This window comes from Muntiacus reevesi, chromosome 6, assembly GCF_963930625.1.
Source record: "Muntiacus reevesi chromosome 6, mMunRee1.1, whole genome shotgun sequence".
NCBI lineage: Eukaryota > Metazoa > Chordata > Mammalia > Artiodactyla > Cervidae > Muntiacus > Muntiacus reevesi.
In genome coordinates, this window is record NC_089254.1 from 4,963,676 (window position 1) to 4,982,697 (window position 19,022).

General features: G+C 48.6%; 1 protein-coding gene across 7 annotated transcripts in view; it reads left to right on the forward strand.

Moving 5' to 3' along the window:
* The window catches only part of GRB10 (growth factor receptor bound protein 10), a 216,560-nt gene that overhangs the window by 125,307 nt on the left and 72,231 nt on the right, over positions 1-19,022 (forward strand). For all 7 annotated transcript variants that reach the window (XM_065939818.1, XM_065939823.1, XM_065939817.1 and 4 more), the window contains one exon: positions 11,703-11,904. In XM_065939818.1, the coding sequence (XP_065795890.1) occupies positions 11,703-11,904 (202 nt within the window). The remainder of the gene's footprint in view (positions 1-11,702; positions 11,905-19,022) is intronic.

The window sequence follows — 19,022 nt, forward strand, 5'->3', positions numbered from 1 at the left end:
TACTCTTTGGAAGGAAAGTTATGACCAACCTAGACAGCATATTAAAAAGCAGAGACCTTTCTTTGCCAATGAAGGTCTGTCTAGTCAAGGCTATGGTTTTTCCAGTGGTCATGTATGGATGTGAGAGTTGGACTATAAAGAAAGCTGAGTGCCGAAGAATTGATGCTTTTGAACTGTGGTGTTGGAGAAGACTCTTGAGAGTCCCTTGGACTGCAAGGAAATCCAACCTTCCATCCTAAAGGAGACCAGTCCTGGGTGTTCATTGGAAGAACTGATGCTGAAGCTAAAACACCAGTACTTTGGCCACCTCACGCGAAGAGCTGACTCATTGGAAAAGACCCTGATGCTGGGAAAGATTGAGGGCAGGAGGAGAAGGGGACGACAGAGGATGAGATGGCTGGATGGCATCACCGACTCGATGGACATGGGTTTGGGTAAAATCCGGGAGTTGGTGATAGACAGGGAGGCCTGGCGTGCTGCAATTCTTGGGTCGCAGAGAGTCGGACACAACTGAGCGACTGAACTGAACTGAACTGTACCTGCTTTTATTTTTTATAAACAGCTCATAGAAGAAAAAACAGGTTCTATCTAAATTATTTGACCTAATTATTGAAGCTTCTTAATTGAACATTAATAAACCCAGATTTTTCATTGCAAGATGAGCACTGAGGTATACCTGATTTGTGTTTCTCATCCTTCCCTTTTTAAGATGTTTTTGATGTGGATCATTTTCAGTCTTTCTTGAATTTGTTGCAATATTGCTTCTGCTTTATGTTCTGATTTTTTGGCCATGAGGCATGTGGGATCTTAGCCTCTTGACCAGGGATTGAACCCACATCCCTTTCATTGAAAGGTAAAGTCTTAACTGCAGGACCACCAAGGAAGTACCCCCTCCCTGCCCTGACTCCCTTTTTGATTAGGCTGAGACAGTGATAGTTGCAAACAAACTAAAACCATTTTCTATATTGAGCTCTAATTCCAGTTCCTTTAGCCGTCCAGCCTCAGAGTCAGATATATTTTCAAGTGTAAATACCCATTTCTGACTTAAAGTAAGGCTTGTTCATGTAGAAAATTTTCAACTGGAGAAGAAAACAAGTTATAGAAGAGGACAATGACCCATGATGCTTTAAAACCACTGCCCAGTGTGCCATTGCGTGTGTTTAATTTTGCATCCCAAGTGTCAGCTGGTGGAGTCTCTAGCACTAAGTGAGTGGGTGCTGTACTGAGCCCCAGCTGATGGATCCAGGAGGTGTCAACAACATCTTGCCAGCCTGGCTGGGACAGGGGGCAGTGTTCTGCTTTCCTTCAGCTGTGGTCACCCTCCTGTCTTCACCCTAGGATTCTGCACTCCCCATGCAGGGCTGGCTTCTCATGGGGCTGAGGTGTTGGGAAGGGTCGCGGCTGGCAGGTCTTCCCAGAAATGCCCAGACTTGGCAGGCTGACTAGGACCAGCCTGCCCCTCTGCCTGCATGCAGTGATGTCCAGGTGTTAGGACCAGGGCCATGTCTCTTGGAGTGGGTCACCAGGCTCTGTCCATTTTGGTCTGAAGCTTTGCTAACTTGGGCTCCCTTGGGCTCTGGGACCAAAATGGGACTTACCCCACTCATGTCCCCTCAGGAAGGTGGAGACAGCGTGTCTGCCATCCGTCTCCTTTGGTCAAGGGTGGAAGAGGGTTCGTGACACTGATGAGAAAGCAATGATCCCACGTAGGCTCAATGTCATCCTAACAAAGGGACAATTCCCACTTTTGGTTGTATTTTTCGTGCCTTTTCTGTTTCCGGAAAAGTCTTTGTACATCATCAAAAGTTAATGCATGTACTACGTTGTGTCTGCACTTGTTTTGCAGCAGCTGCTATCTTGACCTGGTTTATCCGAGTTTGCAAGTCCCTGGGTTAATTTCATTTGCTGTTGTTCTCATTGGGTTTCCACTTTTCCCATTTACACCAAAGAAATACAGTCGGAGCATTAGTCCATGTTTTAGAGGAAGTTCTCAAAGTCCTGAATTTTGGGAAAAAGTGATGCTTGCTGAGACTTGCCAGATGCGCAGAGGAGCCGTGCTCAGGTGCCAAGCTCTCAGCTAAGAACCCTGTTTGTAGGGTTCGCCTGGGCTGAGTTTCCGGGGCCTGGCCTTCCAGGAGCGTCACAGAGCAGCTGCTGTGTAATTGGAATGAGCACTTTGACGTTTTTGAGAGAAGAAATTGGAGTTCTACTGTGGGCTTTGTCTCCTGCATCCAGGGGACCTTCACTCCCCTGAACGCCAGATTATTTGCCTCGCTGCTAGAGAGCTGTTATTATCCCTAGTGTTTGGAGGATTAAACAAGTCAGGGATGTGAGATGTGAGGGCACGTGGCCAGCGCCAATTCGCTAAGTCAGGATGGCACCGCCCTCTGTCGGGGAGGGAGGAAGAGACGACGCAGGAGGCTTCCCCGGGGTGCTCCCCCCACTGTGCTGGGAAGGGAGGTGCAGCATGTTGGAAACAGGTTCACGGAGCGAACAGGAACCCACATGACACGTGTCCAGGTTCTGCCATCAGCTGTTGCAAGAAGTGCGTTAACTTGACTCTGTCCTGCTGCCCAGATGGGGCTGTAACCCTTGAGGGTAGGCTGTGCGCGGGAGGAGGGGACCCAGTACACCTGGGTGCTGCTGGTGACGTAGGAGTTTTGGGTGTCAGGTTTCTGGGATTGCTGGAGTCCTCATCTTCCCTGAGAGGGATATGATTTTAGCCACTCATCCCTGGAATTCTGATTTTCTCCATCCATGGTTAACCCTCGTGCATTGAGGGAGCCTAAGATGGAGGCATCCGGTCCCATCACTTCATGGCAAATAGACGGAGAAACAGTGACAGACTTTACTTTTTTGGGCCCCAGAATCACTGCAGATGGTGACTGCAGTCATGAAATTAAAAGACGCTTACTCCTTGGGAGAAAGGTTATGACCAACCTAGACAGCATATTAAAAAGCAGAGACATTACTTTGCCAACAAAGGTCCATCTAGTCAAGGCTATGATTTTTCCAGTGGTCATGTATGGATGTGAGAGCTGGACTATAAAGAAAGCTGAGCACTGAAGAATTGATGCTTTTGAACTGTGGTGTTGGAGAAGACTCTTGAGAGTCCCTTTGACTGCAAGGAGATCCAATGAGTCCATCCTAAAGGAAATCAGTGCTGAATATTCATTGGAAGGACTGATGTTGAAGCTGAAACTCCAATACTTTGGCCACCTGATGCGAAGAACTGACTCATTGGAAAAGACCCTGATGCTGGGAAAGATTGAGGGCAGGAGGAGATGGGGATGACAGAAGATGAGATGGTTGGATGCCATCACTGACTCAATGGACATGGGTTTGGGTGGACTCCGGGAGTTGGTGATAGACAGGGAGGCCTGGCGTGCTGCGATTCATGGGGTCACAAAGAGCCGGACATGACTGAGCGACTGAACTGAACTGAACTGAACTGAAGATGGAGGGATTTGTGCAGCTGCGGTCTTTTACAATGTCTCCCCTGGGGTCAGAGCAAAGAGAGCCTTGGACTCCAAGGCAGAGACGGAGTCCAGGGTCCCTGTAAATGCAGTGGCCTCTGGGATGGAGGAGCCCAAAGCTCTCAGGACTGGTCAGTTCCCTTCATCATTCTGCCTCTGCTCCCAACAGTCACTAACCCATGAGCAGCGCCCACAGACTTTCTCATCTGTGTTATCGTTACTGTGCATGCTCAGCCATATCCGACTCTTTGCAACCCTATGGACTGTAACCCACCAGGCTCCTCTGTCCATGGGATTCTCCAGGAAAGAATACTGAAGTAGGTTGTCATTTCCTCCCCTAGGGGTTCTTCCCAACCCAGGGATCCAGCCTGCATCTCCTGCATTGCAGGCAGATTCTTTACCTGCTGAGCCATCGGGGGAAGCCCATCACTTCTTGATGGTACTGAATCCGAGTCCCCGCTGTAGACACTTAAGCAGTCCTAAGGGCTGGTGCTTCTTTAGACGGAATGCATGTGTGCATGCTGAGTTGTGCGTGACTCTGTGACCCTATGCACTGTAGCCCACCGGGCTCACCTGTCATGGGATTCTCCAGGCAAGAATACTGAAGTGTGTTGCCATACCCTCCTACAGGAGATTTTCCCGACCCAGGGATTGAACCGGCGTCTCGTATGCCTTCTGAATTGGCAGGCGGGTTCTTTACCACTATAGCCACCTGGGAAGCCCCTTAAATGGAATGTGAAGGTGAAAGTTGCTCAGTTGTTTCTGGCTCTTTGCAACCCCATGGACTGTAGTCTGCCAGGCTCCTCTGTCCATGGGATTCTCCAGGCAAGAATACTAGAGTCGCCATTCCCTTCTCCAGGGGATCTTCCCAACCCAGGTCTCCCGTATTGCAGGCCGATTCTTTACCATACGAGCTACGAGGGAAGCCCAAGAATACCGGGGTGGGTAGCCTTTCCCTTTTCCAGGGGATCCTCCTGACCCAGGGGTCAAACCGGGGCCTCCTACGTTGCAGATAGGTTTTTTTACCAGCTGAGCTACCAGGGAAGCCCTTGGATGGACTATGTAGACCTAAACGTGGCTTTGAGGAAAGCTGGTTATAGACTGCATGAAAGCAGAGGATCGCTGGTCTGCGTCGTCTGCTGACAGAGCTGCCTGGTGGATGCTGGCACTCTCACTTGCTGCGGGGTGCTCTAGGGAGGGTTCTGGGTGCAGTTCCTAATAACAGAAGAAAGGGCCGGAGCTCTCAAGGAGCCAGGCACACGACTAAATATGGTGCCTCCTTCCTGAGCGCACAGTCCTGCATCTGGCTTAGGAGAAGGAAAGACTATCCAGGAAAAATCATTAGGCTCCCAGCTGTCAATCCAAAGCGAGACACAGATTCCCCAGCATCAGCAGATTGGGAGGGGTGTTATCATGGTCACTCTGTCTAACTGGATTGGTCCCAGGATGTGTGTCCGTGTGTGTGTATTTGTCCAGTTTCATGTCACCAGCTAATCCTGACGATGCTCTGGGTGATGGTTCCAACCACATGGCCTCTGGGTCCTGGAAGAGGGGGCCTTCTGAGCCCCACAACTGCCCTAGACGTGCAAGCAGCACATTTTAGAGTATATCTGACCCCAATGAAAAAAATACCATGCAGGTTCTTACAGTTTGTTAAAGTAATCAATTTGTTGACCTGTATTTCTCAATTAATACACATTGAACTTGGCAATTACTGTTGTCTGCAGGGTCAGGGAGGAATAAGAAGCTATTTTGTCCCAGATGTTGTGAAAATGTTTCTCTTGTTGACACAGAGAACATGAGGAGTTGTGGATCACTCCAATGCTGTGTTTATATTTATTTCCATGTGTATGCCGGACAGACTAATTCTCAGGGTTTTTATTTCCCGCCTGTCCATACTAACCACTGAAATAAAGCATTGTTTTGTTTTTTAAGTGATAGGATTTGGGAGTTCCCCTTGTATTTTTGTTTGGAGTTGTGGTTAGGTGATTTGCTTTTATATTTGCTGAATATCTTTAAATATCATGATCAGAGCAGAAAAGAATGCTCTACATAGCTCTAATGGTGGAATACTAGATTTTCTTTTTATGCTTACTTATGTCCAATCAACTCTACAAACTAAAAATTAAATACATGTGACTGGAATTACATGGGAATTGAAGATGAATTGGTATGAAAAAAAAGGTATTTCAGCAGCATGTTGAATTATATTTGTACAAGATTTTGATTGCTTAGAGGTCAACAGAAGTAACTCCTGGGGAACATGATTTAAGTTGAAAGTGCTTTTGCAGGCCAGACCTTTAGTTCTTGTCCAGGCCGAAATGGGTTAGAACTTTGGCCTTTGCACGTGCATTGGGGAATTTTCAGGTACAGTACTGTCAAGAGAATTCTCCTTTTCTTCTCTTGCTGAATACCTTGTTCTCAGAATTACTCAAAGTGAATCTCCCACCCGATTTACTGAAGCAGCCTACTGTCAGGAAGACAGTGTCCTGACTAGTTATAAAGGGTACAGCTCAGGAATGGCCAGGCAGGAGATGCGAGGCAGGTTGCCTGGAGGCAGGGGGCGGGGGTGGGTCTTCCTGCTCTCCGGGTCACCCTCTCAGCACCCCACCTGCACCCCGACCTGGAAGCTTCTCAGGGTCCAGTCCTTTAAGGTTTTTGTAGAGGCTCACCACACAGGCATGATCGGTGAAATCATTGGCTGTTTGTATAACCACTATCCCTTCTCCCCTCCCTGGAGGACACGGGTGGTGCTGAAAGTCCCAGCTCTCTAATCACACAGCTGGTTCATCTGACAGCCAGTCTCCATCAGGTGTCTGGGGGCTTGCCAGAAGTCAACTTGATCACATAAACTCAGATCTAGTCAAAGGGGTCTTGTTAAGGTTAACAAAAAGCACTTCTTCCACCTTTAATAGTAGCTCGAGAGCTATTTCAGGAGCAAGGACAGCAGAAGACCAGATAAAGAAAAGATGCTCCTCCCCTTACTGTTGCCACTTAGGAAGTAACAGGGATTTTAGGAGCTGCATGCCAGGAGCCAGGAGCCGGGGAGGAAGACCTGGAAGGGCTGGAAGGACGCATCTTGTACTCAAGGCACAAATAGCATTTCTTTAAGGTGCAGAAATGGTTTCCTTAAGTGGATCCAGTGTCATGTTGACTATCTAATTAAAGAAACCACCAGAGGGTGCTGTGAACCAAGCAGGGGGCAGTGAAGCTGGAGGGGGCAGCTGGGAGGAGGTTGAGGAGTACCAGTCAGGTCCTCACATGACTTACTCTCCCCTCTGCCGGCGTCCTGGCCTCTTCCTGGCTTGGTTTCTGGAAGATATTCCCCCAGAATAATTTATTAGTCCGAACATGAATTTGTTTCACTGAATTAGCACTCATTTTAGACCTCATTGTGCCTCCGTTTGCTAATGACAGTGAGACCAGATGTATCTGTGAGTTTATTATCAGATGATCAACTCAGACATCTGGAACAAAAGTCAGTGCCCAGCTAAGGACTGGGCTATTTAAGGAAGGAAAATAACTATATTAATAACTTGATTTAAACTGTATTGTTTGACCTGCATCTGTCCAGTAAATATACCCTCAAAGATCTAAATGGAGTGAAATTTCACATATAAAATTGTTTTTCGTCCCCCTTGTGGGATTTCTTTCAGAGATCCTGGCTCACAGCAGGTATTTCGGCCTCAAGTTAGCAGCGATAACCGTCCTTTACAGAAGCATCTACTTTGTTGATGCCCTGGCGTTTGATTCTGCCACTTGCCTGACCTATAGAAAGGCTTCCTCACATGGCTGAGTGCTGACCCCCAGGGATGCGTACAGGCTGCAACACATGTAGGAGACATGGGCCACGTCCCTTCACAACAGACTGGATCATGAAACGTTCGAAAGGACCGAATGTCAACCCAGAAAAATCTCAGTGTACTTATTTTTTTAAAAGTACCATATCATATGGCCATATCCTCTTTAGAATCAATCCTTTAAAACCCCTGCTTGGAAGATTTAATTGTTAGTCTTAATTGTTACTCTAATAGAGTTGGACAAAGTTTAAGTAAAATCAGACAACCCAAAGTGACTTTATTATCTAACCAGACAAAATGCTATTCATAAATGATCCTGGAGGGAATTTTGAAGTCTGCCCTAGATTAGGATATTTTATTAGACTTTTTTTTTTTGTACTATAGTTGCTTTATACAATGTTGTGTTCATGTCTGCTGTACAGTGTAGTGAATCAACCATAGGCTCACAGGTATCCACTCCTTGAACCTCCCTCCCCGCTCCCGTCTCACCCTCTGATTTATCACAGAGCATCAGACCAAGCTTCATTTGCGATGCAGCACCTTCCCGCTGTGTATTTCACACATGGTCATTAGTGAGTGAATGTCAGAGCTACTGTCCATCTCGTCCCACCCTCTGCCTCCCCCACTGTGTCCTCAAGTCCATTCTGTACCTCTGCATCTCTGTTCCTGCCCTGCAGATAGATCCATCAGTACCCTTTTTCTAGATTCCATGTATGAGTGTTAAAGAAGCGATGCTTGTTTTTCTCTTTCTGACTTATTTCACCCTGTATGACAGACTCTGGGTTCATCCACATCACTACAGATGACCCAATTCCATTCCTTTTTATGGCTGAGTAATATTCCATTGACTGTATGTAGTATGTGTTCTTTATCCATTCATCTGGGCTGTAGAAAATAGGCAAGTTTGAAATATGCCAGTTAGAGTCTATTCATGAAAATTGTAACCTACTAAGTATTTTGTTAAATGACTGAAGTGAAGTGAAGTCGCTCAGTCGTGTCCGACTCTTTGCAAAGGCTGCTGGCTCTAATAGATCCACAGTTGAATGTATTCTATTAAAGTAGAAAGCAGTTTTATCAATAACCGACCTTGGAGGAGAGATAAAGCACTTGAAGGGCATGCATTGCTCATATACCTTTTAGCTTTGTGTTTATCATTTTACCTTTATATTTACTTTGACGTCAGAATCACTGTGTGTTCCTGAGAGCACACGCCCTGACTTCACGGAGGGGGTGCCCAGGAGGGGCCTGGCTGGTGGGGGAAGGAGCAGGAAGGACAGGACAGGACTCTCGGAGAACTGCCCTCGGTGGGCACAGCCAGGGCTTTCAGAAATAGAGTGTTGTTCAACTGCTAAGTCATTTCGGAAACGTGTAAGGATGATAACTTGAAGGAAAGTCTACTTAAGGGGAGATTTTCTTGGCAGACATCTGTCAGAGTGAGAACACTATTCTTGTTTGATTTCTAAAGCAGGATGAAAGCCAGCAGAACAGTGGCCTTTGTGTTCTGGTGGATTTCCTCCCCATGTTAATCAAGTCGGCTACCCCGCTGGTAATGAAATACCATCAGATCCCCGTTGTGCTCCATGCTGCCCATCCACGCCAGGGCCTCCCGTCCTTGACAGAGGCCGCTGCCCCCAGCAAAGGCTGATTCGGTAATTCCAGTGGACGTGGCATGTCATCCTGTTGATTCTGAAATGGTTCGTTAAGCTGGAAATTCTGAGTTGTTAATAAGGTGAGGGTAGCACGTGGACTTAATGTTTTATAGAGTTTGAGATGAGCCGCGGTTACAGTTCATGTGCGTGTCAGTGAAGGAGATGAGTGGCCGCCCTGATGGACACGTTCTAGGACTTTCAGAAGTTCCAACCTGAGAACTCCGGTACAACATGCACTTTTCCTTGTCGGATGTCTAGCCAAGGGCTCCGGAAGCAGCGGCAGAGTTAGCGCTGGCTGTTTAGCAGCCATTGTCCAGCTGCCAGATGCTGCTCCCACTTTACCCTTGAGGACCCAAGCCCCCTGGCCACGCAGGGACCCCCTGCAGGGGTTTTTCTGATTTGTCCGGGTGCTTCCCCACCTGCACCAGCCTCCTGCTGCCCAGGCTCTGTGCAGAAGCCCTGCCTGCTGACTCCCACATTCTCCCTTGTGATGGATTCATTTTGATTTCATGGTTATTATTAATTATTGATTCAGCATATTGTCTCTCTAATATCTGGCTCTGGGATTAATATTTGACAATGCACTCCCCCCAAGCACCCTCCTTCTCCCCCAACGCTGCTCCGTTCACCCTGCCTGGGCCACTGTCCTTGGCTCCAGCAGGACTGCATGCTCATCACAGCTCTTTCAGCAGCCTCCTGCCCATCTTTCCATCCATCTGTGTGTCTGTCTGTCCTCCTTGGGGCCCTACCTGCTGCCTGTAGCGTCTCGTCTGACCCAGGCCCTCCCGAGACTCCTCTTCTGGGCACCACTGCCTGCAAGGTTAAGGAACCTTGGAAGGAGGCTCTTCTGCGGTCTTCCCACCTCTGCCTGGGCCTCCCGTGCCTGCCCTCCATCTCCCAACCCAACCTCCTCCAGCCTGTGCCACCCCCACCCCCACCCCATGCCCTGCAGCTTCCATGCCTTCTAGAAGGGCTTCTGTTGTTCCATTTGGTTTGTTTCTGTCTCCTTGTGCCCTCCTGCCCAGCGAGACAGCGAGGCTGAATGGAGGAGGGGGCAGCGAGGCAGGGGAGATCAGTGTTCCGAAAAGATCTGTGCGTGCATTGATCAGGCGCACACCTGGTGAGGTCACCTTAGCAGCTGCAAACTTGCTTTCAGGTTCCCTCCTGGTGTGATCTGGGGCCAGTTACTTGCCCGCCCAGCTCCACCTTCTCTTCCCCACCCGCCCCAGACATCTCCTGGCTGTTAAACCAGGTTAATAGTCACCGCCCTGTTGTCACTTATAGAGTGAATAAATAGAGCAAATAAGTGACATAGAGCAAATAAATAGCACTGACTGAGCGTTTGCCCTGCTCCGGGCTCTGTCGCAGAGTGGGTACTCACTCACTGACCTTGTGCCCAGCTGCAGGCCAGGTACCCTTGTGAGCTCCAGTCAGAGATGCAGGTGTGGGAGATGGGGATCTGAGACCAAGGCCTGGCCCTGAGCCATGTGGGCAGGGCGGGGCCGGGGCCGGGACAGGCCGCCTCGGTGCCGAGAGGCCTGACTGTGCTGGGCCCTAAGCTCTGGTTTGTTCCTGGGTGACCCCGGGTTGTTGGGAGCAGATGGACTGTGAATCGGGTGACGTGTGACCTCCTGCATTGGAGGCAGCCCCAGCTGTGTTGGCCACATCGTTAAAAAGTGACAGGTCCCCAGAAACTGAGTGCGCAGGATGTGCCTTTGCTGCCTTTGGGGTGCTTGTTGTGGGGAGTTGGGCTTCCTGGGTGGTGCTAGTGGTAAGGAATCTGCCTGCAATGCAGGAGACTCAGGTTGAATCCCTGAGTAGGGAAGATCCCGTGGAGGAGGAAATGGCAACCCACTCCAGTATTCTCGCCTGCACAACCCCATGGACAGAGGAGCCCGGTGGGCTGCAGTCCATGGGGTCACAGAGTTGGACCTCACTGAGCATCTGCGCATGATGACTGAGGAGTTGGCATGCACACCCGTGGAGGCTGCGTCCATTTCTGTGGGGGTCCTCGGCCTTATCTCCACTCACATGATGGGGCCCTGCTTTATCCAGGGCCCTCAAAGTCACATGTCACTATCATCTGAAAACAGCTTCACAGAAACATCCAGGATGATGGTGGACCAGTGTCAGCCTCGCTGAGGCAGAGCGTCACCTGTCAGGGTGCCTCCGTGCGCATCTCTTTCTGGCGTTCTCCGTGGTCCTCTCTCTTCACGACCTCAGGCCTTCTTGCATGCGGGCAGGCTTCCTGTGGTTATTGGGCACCCCAAGCCCTGCAAGTGTTCACCCTCGGAGCCCTTCTGCCTTGCGCGCGGCCCTGCTGCTGGCCTTGCAGGGGAGACTGCGGTCAGGGTCGGTGCGCCCTGTCCCCGTCTCTCTGCTCCATCTCTGGAATTTTGGGGAAGGGAGCGGCCCTGATTGGCCTTATTGGGGCTCCGTGTGCACCTGGGACCCACCAGCTGGGGTTGGGGCGGAGGGCCCAGGCTGTGTGAAGCTCCCCGACCCCGAGGGGAGTGTGAGCTGAGCAGATGCCCTGACAGCGTCTTCTGTACAGACAGGAAGTGTGGGTGGGCTGTATTACAGGGTTGCTTCTGGCGGATCAGCAGGTTATACATGTGACACATCCATGTCTTCCCAGAATGCTCTGCTGTCTCAGGCACTGGCCTCCGTCTGCTCCTCATTTTTAAGCATCAGGAGTTTCGGAAGCCGGTCACTGGGACGCCGCCTGCCGTGGCCGCTGACCGCTGCTGACGCTTGTCTTTCGCTCCCATGCGCAGAGGACGACGTGGACCTGGAAGCACTGGTGAACGACATGGACGCGTCCCTGGAGAGCCTGTGCGCAGCCTCGGAGACGGCGCCCCTCCTGCACAACGGCCAGCACAGCCGCGGCCCGGCCCCCGGAGCCAGGGTCCTGCAGCCACAGGCGGCCCCGAGGCAGAGGGTGCAGCGGTCCCAGCCCGTGCGCATCCTCGCCGTCAGGTGGGCCCCCGCCTCCCCTCGGGGGACCAGAGGGTGGGTGGTGGGGTCACTGCGCCACCCCGCCTCCCCTCGGGGGTCAGAGGGTGGGTGTGGGGTCACTGCGCCTCCCTGCCTCCCCTTGGGGCTCAAAGGGTGGGTGGTGAGGTCATTGCGCCACCCCGCCTTCCCTCGGGGACCAGAGGGTGGGTGGTGGGGTCACTGCACCACCCTGCCTCCCCTCAGTGGTCAAAGGGTGGGTGGTGGGGTCACTGTGCCACCCCGCCTCCCCTCAGTGGTCAAAGGGTGGGTGGTGGGGTCACTGTGCCACCCTGCCTCCCCTCGGGGGTCAAAGGGTGGGTGGTGGGGTCACTGCGCCACCCCGCCTCCCCTCAGGGATCAAAGGGTGGGTGTGGAGTCACTGCGCCTCCCCGCCTCCCCTCGGGGGTCAAGGGGTAGGTGGTGAGGTCACTGTGCCACCCAGCCTCCCCTTGGGGGTCAAGGGTAGGTGGTGAGGTAACTGCACCACCCCGCCTCCCCTTGGGGACCAGAGGGTGGGTGGTGAGGTCACTGTGCCACCCCGCCTCCCCTTGGGGGTCAAGGGTAGGTGGTAGGGCCACGGTGCCGGGCTCTGCTTGGCAGACCCCTTCTTTCCCTCTGCCCAGCAGGACCACTGGGGGTTGGACCTGGTACCCAGTTCAGTTCAGATCAGTTTTATGAGCACCTGCCCTGTGCCAGGTCGGTGGTGTGTGCAAAAACACCATCCAAGAACATTACTGTGTACTTGCTCAGTCCTACCCAACTCTTTGCCACCCCATGGACTATAACCCGTCAGGCTCCTCTGTCCATGGGATTCTCCAGGTAAGAATACTGGAACAGGTTGCCATCTCCTTCTCCAGGGGATCTTCCCCATCCAGGAATCGAACGCAGGTCTGCATTGCAGGCAGATTCTTTACCGACTGAGTCACCAGGAAAGCCCAAAATGAATGAACTGCCAAGCAGCCCCTGGAGGGCTCTGGGGACACAGGGGCCTGGGGACACAGGGCCTGGGGACAGAAGCCTGCAGCCTCGAGCCTGGTCACACTTCCCAGGGGCTGACGTGGAGAGGCTCAGCCTTACGGAGAGGACTCTGGGGAGTGGAGGAGGGCTCCTTGGAGGAGGCTGTTTCGTTGAAAGGTTTCACTTTCATCTCAGGCTCAAAGGATTTGTTAACAAAATAAGCCACTTGTTATATACATAAATAATCTTATGTATTTATTAAAGAATTATCTAGCTTACTTTCAATACACTAACTTTAAAAGAGAAGAGACAGCAGAGGATATATCACCCAATCAGGTTCTGACCAACATCCGGACTCAAACAGCGCTGGGAGGTCCCGTGCCACAGCACCTCTGGAGTCACAATTGGGAAAGGGTCCCAGGCAGCACGTCTGCTCCTGGGTGAGACTTCAAAGATTGAAGTTTGGGGTCCCACTTATAATCCTAGGACGGACTCAAACTGATATCATAGTCAATCTGGGAGCAAATTGCAGCTCTGCTTTCATGTCAGTGCTGTTTGTTTTGTCTTGTAAAACTTGGAAAGCTGCTAAGCCTGGGGCTTGGCTGGCCAGGCCCCACCCAGGGGCTCAGCAATCTCAAGATTCCTCCCCCATCTCATCTAAGATGCTGCAGGTCTTGCACTCACAGCAGGCAGCCACTCACAGTCAGGGCAGTGTCCAGGCAGGTTAGAAGCAAGGCCAGAGGCCTGCTCCGCTTTGCCTCTGAAGCCTAAACAAGACTATTCATTTAATTTCCCTAACAGAGGCAGACTTCTGAACTGGATGTTAAGGGGAAGTAGGAACTGGGGGGGGGGGGGGGTGGAGGTAGAGACTTCCTGAGCAAGAGAGATGATCCCTGGTGTCTAAAGTGGCCGGCCCCTCCTTTTTTGTGACTGAGTGATATTCCATCACGTGTGTACTCCATGTTTTCTCTTTCTACTCCTCCATCACTGACAACAGGGACAGTGTGCTCAGTAAATAGGACCCACAAAGAAGGGCAGTTACCACGTGATTCCACTTCCACGAGAAGTGAAAGCGTCCGGAAGAAGGACGCAGGTAGTGGAGAGGGCTGCCGGAGGCTGGGGTGGAGACGGGAGGTGCTGGTGGGAGGGCCAGAGGGGCAGTCTGACCGGGTGGATGAGGCCCGCAGACGTGCTATGCAGAGCCACCTGAGATAGCAGCGAGGGGTTTGGGTCTTGCGTGACGTGTCCGTGTTACACACATGCACACAAGACAATGATAATAAGCACATGAAGAGGGTGGGCGTGAACGTCCGGAGGTGGTGGCCAGACCACGGGGACCGTTCTTCTCTCTAAACTTATCTACTTGTACACATTGAATACACGCAGCTTCGAGCATCCGTCAGACCTCAGGGGTGGATTAGAAGAGATCCCAACAGGTGGGGTGAGATCCGGAGCCTGCAAGAGCCGCTCCCAGGGCAGAGGTGGGAAAGGCGAGTGCGGCTGGACTTGGGTTTTGGCAGGTCACTGCAGCAGCCTCGGTTCATGGGGGGGATTCAGAAGCCGTTTCAGGACCAGCCTGGAGTGGTGCTATCCCGACCAGGGGTGGTAGAGGAGGCGGAAGCTCCTGGGTGCCAGCTCCGGGATTTGGAGGGGGTGGGGGCAGAGTGTCAGTGCACTTCGGCTGTTTCTGCCTGGGAGGGGGAACGTCGGGGCCAGCGGCCGTGAGGTGGGGGTGATGGAAGACCTTCCGGGTGGAGACCTGTTATGCCCGATGTCCGAATCCCCGAGCGGGAAGAGAGAAGTCTTCCAAGACAGTGCAACTCGCAAAAAAGGGAAGTTTATTACTGACTCGAGCCAGGGCTTTCTGCCTCACCCATCACAGTGGTGCAGGGTCAGAAAAGCCCCGAGCCCAAGCTGTTAGCAAATTTATAAGATATGCATAAGCAATTAGTAGCTGGCTTAAGCGGATTGGTTACATGTTTGCAAAGCAATTCTATTGGTACAGACTTTCGTGGGCTTTTTCAAACCTGGGCGTTCGCGGGCTTTTCAGCTCTCCCTTTGTTTCTTACTGGGCACATATTGATTGGCTGGCTCCAGGTTACCTGATGGGGGTAGGGAATCTTACCATTTAGGGGGAAGCTAAAACTTAATCCAGGCTACCTGTCATGGTATTAACCCTGGCAGCCTCACATTCCCCCCTGTCTTTTTGTTTCTGTGGAAGGCCCAATCATGGGTCATCTATCTGTGGGGGCAGTTGAATATTGAGATCTGAGTAACATTAGGTGGACAGACAGGCAGTGTGTTTTTTTTAACAACTCTCTCTTGAGAGAGACTTCATACTCAAGATGCTTTTTGGGAATTGGGGCGGAGGTCTCTTTTTTTTGTAACTTCTTCCTGCTGTGCCTGGGCGTAGGCCTGCCTAGCAGAGCAGAAGTCTCTCTATACCTGACCTAAGTTGGGGTGTCTTATATCTGAAACCAGCTTTTATTCCTGTAATAACAGCAACTTAGTTTGAAACTGTTGGCGCCTCTCAGAGATAAAATAGACAGGGGCCAAACAGGAGACTTAACAGGATGGTCATCACTGGTCTCCAGAAACAGGAGGCAACATTTGGGGTGATTTGCTGGTGGTCAAGCAACAGAGCTGTGTTCTAGGAATCTTGTGTTTAGCCTGAAGTTACCATCTTTTACCTGGGTAGGGGCTCCAGTTTTGGAGAAGAACTCAAAAGACATTGTTATGCATGTTTTTTTGAGTCGGAACCAAGACCTGTCTCAAGGCTGTACCACCATTTGATTGTTTTCCCTCTGTTTCTGTATATATATATATTTTTTTTGATTAGCAATTGTTTGAATCTATGCTTTGGAACTCAGGGAAGGTCAAGGAGGCTGAATAAAGCCTATATTTTACAGTACAGCAGGTCTGTACTCCAGAGTCACCACCCCACAGAGTCTTGCTCAGCTTTAATTTAGGGAACAGGGCAACTATGACTGTGATAATCTCTTGTCAAAATGGGGCATAGGACTGCCTCAGCCTGGAGAAGAGACACTGAATTGGAAGTATTCCTGAGTTCTAAGTCTTAGATTTGAGCCTTGTATGATTAAAATCTCAATCCCTTGGTCTGCCATTTTGTTGTAACATACCCAGTTAGCAGTAGCTAGAGGAGGGATAACTGGAGTTTTAATAGACAAAATAAATCTCCTTTTTTAGAAGAATAGGCCTGAAACCCAGTCTGGACCTGGCACTTCAGGGAGACTTGTAGCCAGGTGGCCAGTTGTCTAGTTTTATAAGAAGTAAGGTAGAAGTTACTAGCTTTCAGCAGACATTGTTTTGAGAATGGTGGCATCTAAGCCTGACACGACTCAGAAAACTCAAGTGTTTAGCAATACAATGTCTAATCTGAAATTATACCCATAGTAACACCTGGTTATTTCTCAGGATGACTGAACCATAGCTGAGTACTCTATTTTGACTTTTAATTGTAAAATTTTTCTTTAATAGCCAAAGCAGATGGCACCATTAATGTTGTCAGTGTTTCTCTAGGTATGAGAAGATGCAAGAATTGGGACTCATAAAATCTCCTGAAAAGATCTAACTATCTGAAGGCCTGTTCTGCCAGTTTTTTTCCAGAGCACGGAGTGCCTCATTCCTGGTCTTTACCCTGAACTCTTTTCAGGGCCGTTAAAAGTCAGCAGTTGCAGTGGCCGTGATTTAATCTCTGTAGATGTAGATGGCAAGTGTCAATCTTCAGTTGGCAGAGCCCCTTTTTGTTCATAAACTTGACTATGATTTTGAGGGGGGCATTTCAAGACCATTTTATCTCACGGTGCTGAGAATGTCCATTCTCAGGTTTGGCAAAGATTTTGTTGACAGGCCACTCAACGTGCTGTTACTGGACTAGGCCATAAAACAGTATCTAAAATTCTCTGGACCACCTGTCTTACTAGCCTCTTGGTCCAGGAAAACATTCCCTCTTGTTGCTTTTTTTCATATCTAGAGTTACACTGCCATCATCATTGATCTCATAGGGAACTATATATTATTTTATCAGAGGCCTCAGTCACACATTTGGCACTGTAAGAAATAGCAATTTTGTAAAACAGGTGAAATACAAAGAACATAGCCAGCAGTACTAGTAAAGTCACAAGTAAGACTTAAGAGCTTTCATTAGATGTAGCCCAGTATATATCCCAGGTCGTCTGACTTAGTCTATTCTGTACGAATCTTTATCTTTCAGGGGAATTATACATTGGCACCACCATCTATAAGGCACATAGCCCAGTTTTTTACTGTTACTAGACTGATTATCTTTAGCATGATATAATTGTTTTCAACACAGAGGAGACTTTAAACCTCTTATAATTGTGGGAGACTTTTTTGTTGTTGTTGTTGAAACTTTTTTGTTGTTCTGATTGAGCTTGAGGAATAGAAAAAGGCTCAAATTTATGGCCAGAGTCAGAGTAGGCATTATTAATTGGCCCAGTGAAGGGATCTAAATTTTCTCAGGGCCAACCAGTTAAGAGTCTTGTAGCGGAGAAATTTACCAAGGTAACCCAGAACTAGATACAGGTAATTGGCCACAAACCCAACAATTGGATTGATTTCTAAAACCGGCATAGAATCAGGCCTCTGCTTGAAAAGCATTTGATTTATATGCAAAGGTCTAACAAGTCAAGAAAACATTATAAATGATCATACAAAGCATATCCAGCATCTTGGGCAAGCTGTCTACCTCTGATGTTGCTGTCTTCTCATCCTGGTGTAGTTTCTTTTGTTTGAGCATCATTTTAAGGTGAGATCAGGTCAGCTGTCTTCTCTATAGACTAATCCAGTGTAGGAGCCTTTGAAAGTGGGAATTAATCTAAGAGTTAATTTCTCTTCAGTTTCATTGTGCATGAGCTAGTTAAGAGTACCTGATAAAAAGTCTTTCCATCCAGGTTGGAGACAGTCTCTTAAATTATGTCTTTTTTCCGTCCTGGTTGCAGGTCATGAGGCATCTGATCTTCATCCAAAGATAGATTACTGAGATAAGCTTCAGAAACAAACTTTTACATTAATATCACATAACAGCAAAGAACTATCTGAGAAATGAGTCTTATTACATGCAGACCTCCATTAACAAACTGGGATTTAACATTTTTTTGAAATATCTTTTTTTTTTAAAGTTACCCTCATTTTTATCAAGTACAACCAAATAAAGGCTAGTTTGCTTGCAGAGTAGGTCTGTTTTTACTAATTTTGGTCTGATGATTTATATAACCATAGTTGATCATAGACTTTTTATTTTGCTGAAACACTTATTGGATCTCAGACTGAACTTTTAATATAAAACAGGGCTGGGAAACTCACACCAAAGGCTTATCACAGATTTTGCCTAACAAATCTAGGTGAACTCTTTTTTAAGGTCTCAAAAATTCCTTGAGATTTTTGTACCTGTTAGTGAGATAACCTTCTTAGCTCATTTGTTAAACTTGCTGGAAACCTAAGAGACCAAATTATTTTTATAACTAGTTTGAGAGGAAGGTTTTTCCTATTCCCGGAAAACACACGGTTTAAACCTGTAATTTCTCAGATAGAAACCATAAAAGTTATAAGCATATTCGCTGGTTCATTCAGTCCTTTTGTGAACTTTTGTGAAGTCATCAGGTTTTTCATTAGAACACCAAGACGTATCAGAATGTTAAGAACTCCATATACTTTTTAGGATATCTGTATTAGTAATTTTTCATACATTATAACATGAGCAGATTTATTACTCATTTGATAATCTTTTTCATGTAATTTAACCAACCAAATAAACAGTTTAATATTCCTCTTTGGGATGTTTCAGGGGCCCTCTGAAACACCCCAAAGTTAGCTAGACGTTAAAGGAACTTCAAAAGAATTCAATTTAGGAAGTTTTATCGAAAAGATCAATTAAAAGCTTTAGAACATGTGGTCAGATTTAGTCAATGTTGATGGCTGTATCATTTAGCTTGTTGATATGTCACAATGGGTGTAAATACCAAGGCTCAAGGTCTAGTGAAAGTCAGCTCAGCCACTTGGACCTAATTGGTTCTAAGCAGTTTTCTTACAACCAGGTCATTCCTAACAAAATCTACTTATCTAACTAATTGTAATTCAATTTTAGAAAATCTTGATCATGC